This window comes from Microcebus murinus, chromosome 1, assembly GCF_040939455.1.
Source record: "Microcebus murinus isolate Inina chromosome 1, M.murinus_Inina_mat1.0, whole genome shotgun sequence".
Lineage (NCBI taxonomy): Eukaryota > Metazoa > Chordata > Mammalia > Primates > Cheirogaleidae > Microcebus > Microcebus murinus.
The window spans coordinates 43402762-43417738 of NC_134104.1; the positions used below are offsets into that span (position 1 = coordinate 43402762).

The window sequence follows — 14977 nt, forward strand, 5'->3', positions numbered from 1 at the left end:
CTTCCCTTTAAAAATCAGGAGACTTGAAGATCTTAGGAAAGTTTTTGCCTTTGCCTTTATCAGTAATTGCTGGTATTGACTAGATTGTGTGTGTGTTCCCAAGTGTGCCATAGTCACTACCATTTCCAATTCTTTTCACCTGCTATGCTGCTCATTTGCATTACCTGTCTGGTCTCCTGCAAGTATGTAATTTTGTGACCCCTGCTTAATACTAATCCACATATATCCCTTAAGGTTCAGTCCATCCCCATTCTTTCTGTTAATCTTCTTGATTCTAAATCAAGCAGTCTTTTCCCTCTCATATTTCCTATAGCTTCTCTGCTTTCAGCCTCTTTGTATTTGTTAATGTTTGGAAACTTACCTCTAAAAAGGATGTGAGAGTTTTACAACATTAAAACATATAAAATAGGGGATTAAAGTTAAATAGGTTATATAAAACTCATTGGTAAGAGAGAAACGTATTTATCAAGGACCTGCAGTAATTTTGTTGCTGTTATTTGGCTCTGAGTTTCTTCTCCACTAAGATAAAATATTTTGCAATATTTAGATTCATTTTCTCTTAATAAGAAGCATTGAAATGCTTTCTGGAGGAAAATGTGTTTTACCTGATACTTACGTCTAGGACAAATTAGTCACAGGTGTCTCTTCATGTAGGAACTATACAACCCAAGTTTAATAAAAGAATACAAGAACCTTGGTGAATGTGTAAGCGCCTAGAATGCTTGAGAGACCTGAATTTGAATCCAGTTCCACCATTTCCTAGCTATGTAAATTGAGGCTGATTGGGTCATCTCTGTGAACCTCAGTTTCCTCATCTGTAAAGCAGGGATAATAATAGTACCTCAAAAAGATTCTTATAAGGACTAAGTAAAACAGTGTACACAAAGGGTTTAGCTTTATGCCTGGCACATTGAAACCTTTGATAATTGTTGGCTATAAAATGCTGATTAAAATACATGACAGTAAATTATAATGTCACAGAGCATTTCTGTGGTTACCTAAAGATAACTTGGTATATAGCTAGAGTACAGGCCTAGCAATATCTTAAATTATAGGGCTAGAACTTAAACACAACAAAACTAAATTAGTAATAACCAGTTAATTTCTCCCTTGGGCTCCTCCTTTTCAAAATAATATTTCTTTTTTTTTTTTTTTTTTGAGACAGAGTCTCACTTTGTTGCCCAGGCTAGAGTGAGTGCCGTAGTATCAGCCTAGCTCATAGTAACCTCAAACTCCTGGGCTCAAGCAATCCTTCTGCCTCAGCCTCCCGAGTAGCTGGAACTACAGGCATGTGCCACTATGCCTGGCTAATTTTTTCTATATATATTAGTTGGTCAATTAATTTCTTTCTATTTTATAGTAGAGATGGGGGTCTCGCTCTTGCTCAGGCTGGTTTCGAACTCCTGACCTCAAGCAATCCGTCAGCCTCGGCCTCCCAAAGTGCTAGGATTACAGGCGTGAGCCACCAAGCCAGGCCTCAAAAGGACATTTCTTAACTTTTGTTGAGTGCTGTATTGACATAACTGACAAAGATTTCTAAAGCGTTTTTTAAAAAAATTTCTATTAGCTGTCAGATGTCAGGTGACAGATTTTATGAATCTTCATGTGAGTTTAGAAGTCTAGCTTCTATACTCACCCAGACCGAATACAAGCTCATCATCAAATAAGGGTACAAAAAATTTTTAGGTTTTTTTTTTCTTCCCCAAAGAAGTTTTCCCAAAGAAGACTTCTAATCAGTTCAAGTACTTAGTAACCACCATAATTTGATCCCAAAGTTTTATACTTGGGCAAATCACCTAACCTTTCTAATCCTTAGTTTTATTACCTGTAAAAATGAGATATATTTCTGACTCAGAATTCTTGAGAGCACAGTGAAATAATATATGTGAAGTACCTAGCCTAGTGCCTGGCACACGGCGAGCAGTCAGTGAATGACAGTGACAGCTGTTGTTTACTGATGCTGGTCAGCACGACGACTTGTGTGTCCTACGCCCACCAGGTCCCACAGCATGATGGTGAGCCTATGCTGCCCCCTGAATGCAATTTGACTGACTGTCTTACTGCTTTGTTTTTAGCTGGCTCCTGTATTACCAAGAGGGCATTTTTTATAATCAGTGTGTATTAGAAGAAGGCCTCTATTCCGACCTTACTTCCTGTGGCTGCCCAACGTCTAGAGTCAAATCTCTCAAGCCCATTGACTACGTAAGTACTTTGCTCAGTGCACATTTGAGACTCTTTTTCTTGTCCAGTCTTATTACCACAGATGATAATGTAAAGTTGGAAGAAATACAAAGGGAAATATCAAAAATATGAATAATTTATCAGTTTATAAAATTGAGGTTCACTCATAAAATCCAACCAAAATGTAAGATTGATATTTTCCTTTTTTTTTTTTTTTAAAAGCAGGACTACAAACCTCAAGAACTAGAATAATATAGATTTGGGCTTAAATCCCAGTTTGATACTTTAACCAGATTGACAAAGTTATTTGGTTTTACCACCTCTAGAAAGTAATACTTTGAAAGGCCATTAGGATATTAGATGATGCTTATAAAATGTCCAGCATGTGGTGAATACTCAATGTTAGCTGTTAGAACCATGGTTGTTATTGTTATAGCTGCTAAAATGTGAAAAATAATAACCTTACTACCTTATAAATCTATTAGATACATCATATGACAATTTGTCTGCTACTCAGATTTACAATGTCATTTTAAGGCATGGACCACCACTGGTATTGATTTCAAATCTTGTTTTGGGGAACCAAGGCTTTCTGCCTGGTGTGTGCAGAATTATCTGGGTCACCTTGGAGGCCCATATTTATAGAGGAAGTAGGTTCTCCTTTTGAACACGTTTATTCAGAATTTTAAACATGAGAAAAACAGGATCTGGGTTCTTGGTTAGTAGGGTCTGCATAGAACAAGTAGTGAAGATCTGGGATATTTTCAAGATACGTAGTTATGACAGTTCCCTAGGGACATGTTTGGTCAAACCCTGAGTTTTACACAGAGCTAATTAGAAGCCCTACGTAATACTAGGAATGACTCAGACTTTTTGGCCAGAGCTGACTCCAGGGATAATGGTCATACTCAGGATCTTTGATCGCAGCCTAAACAATGTAGTCCTGTTGTCAAAGCCACAAGGGATTTGGTCTAGGTCCAGTTACTTGTTGCACAAAAATCCAATTATTGAGACAATGAGGATTGCCAAGGAAGAAAGAAATCTTTAATACGACAGACATCTTGTTGGGAGAATAGGAGCAGCTGCCTCAAATCTGTCTCTTCAACAAAGGGATATCATGGACTTTGAAGGAGGGACCATGTGCCTTGGGGCTGGCTGTGGTGTATCTGACAAGGGTTTATGTGCATTGGGTGCAGGTTGAGGGGGGTGGTAAATCTTGGTGGCAGGAAGTCTGCTTTGGGGCCTTCATAATCTCAACTCCTTTGTCTTATGGAAAATCCATCATTTCAGGCCGGGTACAGTGGTTCACGCCTGTAATCCCAGCACTTTGGGAGGCCGAGGTGGGAGGATCACTTGAAGCCAGGAGTTCAAGTCCATCATTCTGGTAAACAACTCAAGGATTTGAGTAGTTAGTTAAGGGAGAAGATTATAAAAATAATATAGGGATACACAGAGCTGGTTACAGTGCTACTTCACAAGACATTCCTGGATAGAGTATTCTTGGTATCAGGCTAAGAATAGAATCTTGGCTGAAGAACAAGAATAGAAATAGAGTCCTTGGTCATACTCAGTAGCCCTGTCGACACCAACTTGGAAAGAATAAGTGGCTACTGACATTTCCTGTCTGTAGGAGGAAAACTGGTTTAAAAAAAAAAAAAGAATGTGGTCTGATAAGTATTCACAGGTTTTGATCATGCTGAAAAGGGAATTGGAAAGTAGTGTGCATTTACTGGAAAAGGAATTTTCTTAGCAATTTTTAGTGGCCAAATCAACAAACAGATGCTTACTTGGTATTAACTCTAAAAGCAAAAAGATACAAGTCTAAATATGAAAGTACTATCTTGAAAGAATTTTGTAGGATTCTCAATTCAGTAAATTAAATCAACTAAGTTTCTAGGGAGGGCATTTTAGAAACAGGATCAAAATTAAGGAGTATTACTATTTTTCTTTGCAGAGTTATAATTCCTCTGCATACATGAAGTGTAGAATGAATAATTATGATTGGGAGTGAAAATATGCCGAGGGAAAGAAGTGTTTTTGGTTAAGTTGTCATGTGCAGTTGCTTGTTCTTAGTTTTGGTCCTGTGGAATCCAGGCAGTGTAGGAAAAGGTGCCTGTTGGGAAGACTTGAAATCTATATACTTTTCACTTCAAGAACCAGTTAAGGAGTATATTCAGTTTATGTAAGGGCAGTACATTAGTTTTTTTTAATGCCTTTTCACAGAGTATTTTAAATCTTTGAATGGTCTTTGTCAAAGACGTGTTAGGGCAGCAAGTTTGGTGTTGGAATGGAAGAAGTGTGAAATGAGGTTGGGTAACCTGCAGAGATCCAGATTGACCATGAAGAAGCCTCAGCAGGTTGCACAGGCTTGGTGAAATCAACCATGCTTCACCTGGCAGGCCCCGAGGTTCTGAGCTGATTGGACCTAGGGAGATTGATATGTAAAACAGAGGTCAATTTAGTGATTTGTACAAAGTGGATTCTAGCGACTAGAATGAATTCTTGACAGTTCTGTCCTGGGCATTTTTGTGTCTCTCTGGAAGAACATGGGAAACAGAATTAGTCATTAGAAGGTTACCTATTGAGTATAATAGTTGGGTAAAATAAGGTAGATGTCTTGAGATTAGCACATAGGCTAACATTGCCTCACACCCCAAAAAGAGACTCCTGCCACTGTCTGGGTCCCAGTCACTCAGATCCTCCAGATTCTGTGTCTCCTTTCCTTGTTCAGTGCTAGACATACTCTACCTGTTCTGCTTCTCTGATTCCTTCTGCATCCTCTCTCCCCCTAATCTTTTCTTACTTAGGGATTGATATTTTTTCTATAGGTTTGTTAATACTACTGCCTATGCCACAATCCAGTGGCATTCTGGATTTGTTCCAAGAAATGTTACTGTGTACTTGAATTGACTTTATGTATGAGCTAATCTTTTGAATTTTCTTTTGTTAGTTAAAACTGAAAAATTCCAAGGGGGTTTCCTACAATTGGAATTCCCAGACATGCTATGACTTAGTGCATAAGTGTCAAAGTGATGTAATGTTGAGGAGCCTTAAGACTTCATCTTCATACAAGATCAGTATGCTTTGCAAGTGACAGTTTGCTCTAGGCTAACTTCTATTGATGCAGATGTATGTTACATTCTGGAGGTCCATGGACGCATAATTTTCAGTGCCAGAGTCATTTTACAGTGACAGGAGCTGGAAGCTTAGTTTATAGTTCTGCTTCTCACTAATGTGACCTTGGGAAAATTTCTTAATTTATTTGGGCCCCAGTTAATTCATCTGTAAAGATACTGTTGAGACACATATTTTCCAATCATGGACAGCCTCCATTTCTGTTGTAAATAAGTATCCTAGTCGTATTTATAACTAGACATGAAAAGGAGTCTTTCCAGCCATAAGATTCACGTGGTTGGAGGGAATACGATCATGTATTAGCTTTCACAACAGTCCCCAGGATCTCAGTGGTCTGTAACAACAGACACTTTTTCCCCCCATATTTTGTCTCAGCAACTGCAGGACAGTTGCTTGGCCTCCACTGTGGGTTGTAAGTTGGTTTCAGATACATTTTTGGTATATATTTTGTTTTGGGACCAGGCTAATGGGAGCATCTCCTAGTGGGGACATGCCTATTTTCATGACAGTGAGAAAGAGGAAGAGAGACCTCAACCACAGAATCACATTTGAGTCTTCTGCTCAAATATGACACCACTGTGTCCATTCACATTCTATTTATTACCAAAAGCAAGTCATAAAACCAATCCAGACATCAGTGGAGCAGGCAGGGGAAATAGACTCCTTATCCTTCTCCCTGGGCAGGGGTGCAGTTGACAGAGTAAATATATTCAAGCAATAATACAATCTATCAGAGATATATAAATTCATAGCAGTGTTCTCTGTTACCAAATTTTGGGAGAAATAAAATTTTAATAAATTTTGCTTGTATTCTTCTCTCTGTCATCATAACAGAGCTAAACTCCTTAAAAAAAAAAAAAAAAAAAAAAAAAGATTGTTGTTGAGGTTCATTTTCAGTGACAGCCTGGAGGTGGTTTGGTGGCCGTCAAATGAAGTATATGATAGACAAGTAGAGGATACTACCTCAGAATATGGTCTCCCATGCACATTCAGAATTCATTTAGAATTCTAAAATCAGGTAATTGAATATTGGGAAATTTAATTTAACCACACCAAGATGATTCTGTATAAGTATTTGGGAAAAATAATACAAAATTAAGTATCCTGGTATCAGGAAAGTGAACTAAGGCCCAAGATTTTCCTCAGGCTCTTTACAGCATGTAATTGTATTTCTGGAAAAATGATGTGTCTGATAATAAACCTGAAAATCTATTTCAAACCATAGTGGAATAGGTTTCTTTGATTTGTTTCTTTTTAGGGTTTTCAGCAACCTTGGTTTGGTAACAGTTTGATTGTTTAATAGTGATTACAAGAGGACCTTTTAAGATGAAAGGGATTGATATTAGGCTTAACAGAGCTTAAGTGTTTTGTTTGGCATTCTATATTTAGAAATAATCATACCAGATGTGAAAGATCAACAGGAAGACAAAAAGGCCAAAGGTGATGATTGGGACATTGAGTGTTGGGTTCTATGAATGGAAAACACAACTGATCAGTAATTTTGTAGAAGAAAGTTTAAAAATATTATATTTTACTTTCATCAAAGAAAAAGATTTAAAGTGGATAAATTGTTTGTATTGTATAGCATTTATAATTATTAATATATAATGTACAGCATTTGTAATATTTCACACATTGCTGAATATGTATTTCAGATTTATTTATTCAACCTAAATGTTAAACATCTATGTACCAGATATTGTGCTGAGTACTGAATATGAATGAAAAAAATAATTAGATAACACATAATGAACCTGTGTCATCAAATCCAAATGTCATTTTCCTCTTGGCCCCTCAAATGTAGATGTTTCTCAGAGATCTATTCTTGGCCTTTTCTCTCTTGTACTTGGAAATTTCCATTATCATAACTTCAGTTCTCACCTCCATCAGTGAAGATGATTCCCAAATCTTTAGAGTAAGCAGTAGTCTATTATTCCCTGAACCTCATTCCCAGATTCCAATGGGTCTTCATAAGCATGTTCTACCAGCAACACATTTTTCTTAGACTTGTTCTTCTTTTATTTCCCATTTATGTTGAAAGACATCATCATTAACCCCCATCATCCAGTCTTACAGTCTTCAGCTTTGATTTTCCCTGCTTCATGATTTCCAATATCAATCAGTCTCTAAGTATTAGCTATTCTACCACTATGACATATCCTTTTTTCCCCACTTATTTTTATTTGTACATATTCATGGGAACAAGTACATTTTGCTACATTGATATATTGCACTGTAGTGAAGTCAGGGCCATCAGTGCATGCATTTCTAAAGCAATGCATATTGTACCCTCCAAGCAACATCCCCTCATTCCCCCCATTCCTGCCACCCCAGAGTCTCCATTGTCCGTTGTTCCACACTCTGCTTCCATATGTACACGTTATTTAACGCCTACTTACAAGAGAGAACATAGAGTATATGTCTTTCTATGTCTGAATAGTTTCACTTAAGATAATGGCCTCCCGTTCCATTCATGTTGCTGCAAAAGACACGATTTCATTCTTTTTTATGGCTGAATAGTATTCCCGTATGTATACCACATTTCTTTATCCAATCCCATTGATTGACACTTAGGTTGATTCCATATATTTTCTATTGTGAATAGTGTCTCGATATATGAGTAGTGAAAATGTCTTTTTTGTGTATCAGTTTCTTTTCCTTTTGGTAGATATCTGGAAGTGAGATTGGCGGATCATATGGTAGTACTATTTTTAGTTCTTTGAGAAATCTCCATAATAGTTTTCATAGAAGTTACACTAGTTTACATTTCCACCAACAGTGTATAACAGAACAGTGTTCTGTTTTCTCTGCATCTTTGCCAACATCTGTTATTTTTGTCTTGTTATTAATAGCCATGCTGATTGGTGTAAGATCATATCTCATAGTGGCTTTAATTTTCATTTTTCTGATGATTAGTGATGTTGAACATTTTTTTATGCTTTTTTGCCATTTGTCATCTTGAAAAATGCATATTCATGTCCTTAGCCCACTTTTTAATGAAGTTAGTTGCTTTTTCATTGTTGTTGAGTTGTTTGAGTTCCTGTAAATACTAGATATTAGTCCCCCGTTGGATATATAGTTTGCAGGTATTTTCTCCCATTCTGCAGGTTGTCTGTTCACTCTGTTGATTATTTATTTTTCTGTGCAGAAGCTTTGTAGTTTAGTTAAGTCCCATTTGTTTTTGTTTTTATTGCCTGTGCTTTGAGGACTTGGCCATGAATTCTTTGCCTAGACCAATGTCTAGAAGAGTTTTCCCTAGATTTTCTTCTAGTATTTTTATAGTTTCACATATGACATGTCTTAAATTTTTCTTGTCATCTCCTCCCAGTTCCATGACCAAGTTTAGAGCCTCATTCTGTCTTTCCCGAACTATTGTGATGGTCACTGAAGTGATTTTCTTCTTTTGGCTCTTTCTTCTTCAGTTCATCTTATTTGCAGCTTTGAGCATGTAACCTTCTGATAAAGTCCAGACTCTGAGATAGTGTCCGAGCTATATTTCCAATATTGTTGCTCAATCTTTATTTATCTTATTCACAAAGCACTCCTCCCCCTTCCCAATATCTTCCTTCAACTTTCTCTATTTACGTTCTTCACGTGGCAACTTAAAATATACTTTTTCTTTCCCCTATCTAAATCCTTTAAGATGTAGATGAAAGGACCCTGATTCTAGAAAGTCTTTAATGATCTTCATTTCTTGACATGATTTTCCTCTGCCCTGAGCATTCTTTCTCTGTATCTCAAGATGCTTTTGACTTTCTACCTTTCATCACACCTACTCAACCTGTGAAGCCACTTAGGGCATGATCTGTATTTATTGTAGCTTTGAATTATTTCACCCCTGTGTCCTCTCTACTTAGCACAGTGCCATAAAAATATCAAGAATCCGTTACATAATAAGTAGACCAAATAAACTAATTGGTTCAGGCCTAAACATTACAATCAGTACTTATATAAGGTTTGTTCTTCCACTTCAGCTCATTCTATAAGACGGGTTGTACTTTGTCTTATGCACTTACAAGGTTGTAATAGTAGCTTTAGAAGTTGGGGGTGAGTGGGGAATCTAATTTAAAAAATAATAACTTACAGTGGCCATCTACTGATGAAATGGTTTAAAGTTAGGCTGGATATTAAAAAGTAGTGGTACGTATGGACAAGAGCAGGATACATGAGTAACTGTTGATTGACCTAAGAAGGAAGGTAACTGTGAGTTTCAAACTACCTTGGAAGACATTTAAGCACTGGCCCACTAGTGTGTGGGATAAACATGCCGTGTTGCATTTCCACGGGAGCAGCAGTCTGCTTGTTGCTACAGCAATGTCTGTCTGGGGGGTTGGCATGGAAGTTTGGCCTTTTTTGAAGTAATAATCCGGTCCTGGCAGTTACAAGCAGTCAAAGCCACAGAAACATTTTAACAAGAGGCTGTAGAAACACTTCAGATGAAATTAAGACTGTGATGACATAAATGATCTTAAGAGGGTAGAATAAGAATTGGCAAGACAGTGATTCCTTCTGTGTGAGGATACTGAGGAGGCACAGCTACAAAAAGAGGAAGACTATAAATCCAGCTTCACAATGAATTGGTTACTATTAAAGCTTTTAGTTTAATAGTTAAATAGTTAATGGTATTAACTAATGTGCACATTTTGAAAATTAAGGCCAACAGAAACCTACAGTAAACATCATACTTCCTTGTGTGACATTTGAAGTAGTTCTTTTTAAATTAAGACAGAAGACAAAGATCTCTATTATCACTACTCTATTCAGTAGTATTCTGGAATCCCAGCCAATAAAATAAAAATCTAAAAAATAAGATTGAAGCAAAAAATAATATAAAGGAAAACAAAACTGAGAAGAGCATTCACAGTTTAAATTATAAATTATTAGGATTAATGTGAATTTTTTAAAAGTTGCTGGATACAAGATAATTAGCACTTAAACTATTGGGTGATTAGGAATAAATCTAACACAGTAAGATTTTTTTGATGAAAATTATAAAAAACATTATTGAAGGACATAAAAGATGAAAAAATATAATCTTTTATAGATAAAATGTCTCAATATTATAAGCATATGGTCTTCCCCAAATTAATAGTATTTTAGGCTTATAGGTCTTTTGTCTCTTTGAGAGATGGAGTTGGCGGGAGAGGTGAGAGAGTAAAACATGATAAGCTTATTCTACATTTAATCTGGCAAAGATATGGGTCCAGAATAGCCAAGATGGTTTTTAAGAACAACAGGGAGGGCAGATTTCTCTAAGGAATAGTCTGTGTACCATGTCTACAATTTCTCACCCCTTGTTCCTCAACCTTTATAACCTAGACTCCACCCCTTATCTCTGACCTGTCCTTGAACCAGCTCTCATAGGATTACCAGCTACCTCCCAAGTGCAAAATCCAAACAGCCTCCTCTCAGTCGCCCTCTTCCTCAACGTGGGAAGAGTTTGATACTGTGGGACAAACCTTCCTTACAATTTCCTCTCCCGTTTACTTCCATCATGTAAAGGGGCTCTGTTTTGGTTCTTCTCACCCATTTCATTCGTTCCATCACCTCCACCTTCTGTCTTTCATTCCCACTCACCAGTGTATTTCCCTGTAGTCCTGTGTCCTCCTTCCATTTCCGTTTTCTCACCTCTGCTTCCAATTATTACCCAAATTCTGGGAGTTGCTAAACTCAGCCTCTCTATGCCTGGTCTTTTCCCTAAATTCCAGATCAAAAGGTCCAGTGTGTGTTGGGCATCTCTGTTAAGATTATCCTGCCTCTATCTCAAAATTAAAACATCCAGTTCTAAATATAAGTTCTTAACTCCTGGGCATACTTTTCTTCCTGACTTCCTTATATGTGGCAAATTATGCCACCATGTTCCCAGCTGCAGCTTTTCACACCTTTTCCCTCACTTACTCATTCCATTTGCTTGCCTTGGTGTGTCTATTTTACCACCATGATGGCTTTCCTGACCATCCCTCATTCTTCACCTTCCTCCCATCCCTCTGGTTCTCTTTTTCTTTGCTTTCATGTATCCTACTAGGATACTGGTGCTATTACTTCCATTCTCTCTATTCTTTACTCAAGTTGTTGCCAAATAAATTCCCTTAAGGCTGTAAAAAAAATGTATATACACAATGCAAACATATGCATAATAATCACCAATTTAAATTTTTGAATAATATATTCCCATGGTTCAAAAATCAAAAAGTACCCAAAGTGAAAAACTCTGCCCCAATTTGTGCTATTTATCTTCTCAGATGCTGTCATATTTATTTTTTTTTAGAAAATTTTAAATGTGTATATAATTCATGTGTGTGCATAAATTTTCCTTTTCTACAAAATGGTAGCATATGAAATATGCTATTTTACACTGTTCTTCACTTTGTATTTGCCTCTGAAGAATAGATCCTGGTTCTCTTTCTACAAAGAGTTCCTCATTCTTTTTTGTTTACAGATACATAGGATTCTTCTGGGAATGTACCCTAATTTATTTAACCAGTCCCCTCTTGATGGGGATTTAAATCATCCCCCATCTTTCACTGTTTCCAGCACTGCTGCAAGGAAAAGCTCTTTGATAAGTCATTTTGCTCTCATGTAAGGTCACTTGGGAGAGCCAGTTGCTTTCTGTTTATTCACTGTCCTTTGACCCTCCACAGTCCTTGCTCCTTGTGCTCTGCTTCTCATGTGCCAAGTTGCAGATACCGCTGCCCACTCTCAGTCCTTAGTTGAGAAGCTTCAAGGACTCTCCCCATTGGCAATAAGTCTGTCTCTTCCCTGTCACTGTGGGGCAAAGCAGCTCCATGCATGGTAACAGACAGTGGGAACACTTGACACTATTTCCTGTTGGACCCTGTCTTCTGGTGAAATGGGTCTACTCGCCGTTCCTCCATGTCCCATGCGTTTCTGTCTCCCTTGCTTTGCGTACAGTGCCTTCCCTCTGTTCTCTGTCTGCCTTACAAATCCCTTGCATCCTTTGAGACTGAGCTCACACGCCACCACATCCATGAAGCTGCCTTGAATCCTGCTCCCTTCTGCTAAAATAATTTAGCCTTTTAATGAGCGCCCTTAAAGGACATATCCTTTTCTACCCTGGGTTATGTTACAATATCTGTGCAGTTTTCTTAATTTAGCTACTTGTTAATAATGCCCCAGACACAAGGATGGTGCCTTGTTTTTATTTCTCATCCCCCAAAAGTCTCTTAGCATGGTATCTTACATATACTAATGAATGAAAAAAGAGCAATATTGAGTCTATTCTCGTCTAACGTAATGGGTTGAGGGAATACTTTTAATGCAGAAGTCACCACTGTTTCTGTGCATTCTAGCTATTTTTTTAAATTAAAGTTGCCTTTTTCCTCCCCCCTAGGAATGTTTTTTAAGAGGTTAGAGCCATAAAGTCTTACATTCCCCGTGATTGCTCCTGTGAGCCCCTGGGAAATGAGGGTCCCATGCCATTCCATATTTATTCTGTTGCCAGCTAAGAGCATTCACAGGACTGGTTTGTAGTCCATATTACAGCACCACAAGACCTTAGTATGAGATTTCAAACCAGGTGTCACTTTTTATTATGTCCATTTTTATTATGAGATTGATTGCTTTTCTGATAGCTTCAAATTTAATTTACAAAAAGCATATTAAAATTATTGATAGAATCTAATCTTGCCAGTGCAGTTTTGACTCTACCATCCTTAGAAGACAGAGCAGTAAACTCCGTGCATCTGAGAAGACAGTGGATCCAGGGGACCCTGCGTTCAGACCGAGATGTCAGTGAGGTATGGCCGCCCCTTATGGTGATGCTTTCTCTTTTCCGTGCCATTAGGTTTTTGAGGAACCTTCCATCAGCCTGTTTGCTCTGGAACATTGTGAGGGAAGAGAGTTACATCTAGAAGAGGCTGTGAACTCTGTTCTGAACAAGGACCTGCACTTCTACACCCAGTCTGTGTGGGTTAAAAGCGGACTGTAAGTATGGGAGGAGAGCTTGGTCTTACTTGATCGCTGTTTTGGGACAGAGTTGCACAGCTGCTTTTTATTTGCCCAGTGCTGCTATTTGGGTCTGGTGGTGCCCTTACTCCTTTTATCCCTCAATGCAGTAGTTTCTGTTCAAATAAGAGAAGACTGTGAACCTTCTCCAGTATGTAGTAGTCTGCAGTGGCCTGAGAGAAGGGCCACCTCATGGTCAGAGAATGTGTCCTAGCACAGGTCATCCAGATGACTTTACTCCATTGAGCCAACTTTTCTTTCAGGAGAAATTTCAGTAAGTCAGCAACTTTGGTTAAGGCCATTGCCTGCATAAGGCAAATGACTGTTGGCAAGAGTGTTTTTATTTTGATTTGACAGCATGTTTATTCTAGAGCAGTTCCCTCCAGGGTGCTCATTTTCATGTGGGCTGTACTAGTTGACCTCGCATGCCTACCATTGTTGTAGATTAAGGCTGTCAGTCAGTCGGAGTGGATCCAAGTTGTGAGGGGCCTGTGCTTTTACAATTTGGGAAGCTGCCTTTAAAACAAATGCATTTTGGATACAAAAATTATTAATAGGTATGAATGTGAGTACTAATTTAGAACACAAATGGTGAGAGGCCCACAAGTGAGAGCCCCTGGAGTTGACGCTGTATTTGCTTCCTGGAGAATCTGCCTCTCAGGCCATTTCTGAAGAGTTTGGCATATAAGCCAGCCCCTACTCTTGTTGGTGTTTTAGTACCAAAAGTCAACTAGTAAAACACATAGCTCTTGATGGTTAATATAAAAATAGCTTCTTGAAAATTTCTTATGGCTTTAAATTGTATGATAATCGACTCTGCTTATTTAAATATGTGGGATAATGAAAGAGAAAGTCAAGAATGTAAGTTGATTTCAAAATTAAGTCCACTATTACAATGATAGACTTTATATTATACATACATATGTGTAATAGCTTAAATTTTCTTCTGCAAAGCATTTTATGCAGTTTGATGTTTACTATAACAAATTCCAATATATTATTTACCAGTTAACTAAGGGCATTTGAACTTAATTTTACATCCCTGTGATATAGGACCTTCACAACATTTTTGTACATTTTTCTTTACATTTTCAAGTGAAATTGATATGTGACTCACCTCTGAAAATTTCTCACTCTCCTATTTCGCTCTTTTCTGGAAAACTGGTGCCATTTCAGCTTGACATTCTGATTTCTTCTCTTTGGCTTATTATCCACCTACTCTCAGTATTCCAGATTCTCTAAAAGAGAACTGGTACATGGAATAAGGAAATAGTGAAGGCTGTCCAGAGATACTCTAGGCTACACATGGCTTACAGGATGGTATTTAATGCACAGCCAGCTACCCTCAGTGACAAGTTGGGTTTTTTTGGTTTTGTTTTTTAATCCCCACATGATCCCATATCTTTGATCTGTGATGGTAATGAGGGCCATGCTTTCAGGCATCATCCCACACTGTTTTTCAAACTGTGGCATTCATTTAGATCAATATATAATTAGGTACATTTTCTTAAAATCTTGCCTAGGTTTTATAACTGAAACTTCCACACCTATTTAAAGAATCTGTGAAGTTAGAGAGGTGGCTAAGTGTCTCTGTGATCATGCTGACCTGCGTCTGCACCTGTCCAATTGTTTAGATTTGTGTAGGCAAGAAGGGATCGAGGAAGGGTCAACCACCTTGTTCATCTATCCATAATTT

The 14977-nt window shown here is 37.8% G+C and overlaps 1 protein-coding gene across 1 annotated transcript in view; it reads left to right on the top strand.

Moving 5' to 3' along the window:
* CRYBG3 (crystallin beta-gamma domain containing 3) overlaps window positions 1–14977 on the top strand; it is a 106998-nt gene that overhangs the window by 83421 nt on the left and 8600 nt on the right. Inside the window, exons 17-18 of the mRNA XM_012766976.2 lie at window positions 2076–2202; window positions 13121–13260. Coding sequence (XP_012622430.2) covers window positions 2076–2202; window positions 13121–13260 — 267 coding nt within the window. The remainder of the gene's footprint in view (window positions 1–2075; window positions 2203–13120; window positions 13261–14977) is intronic.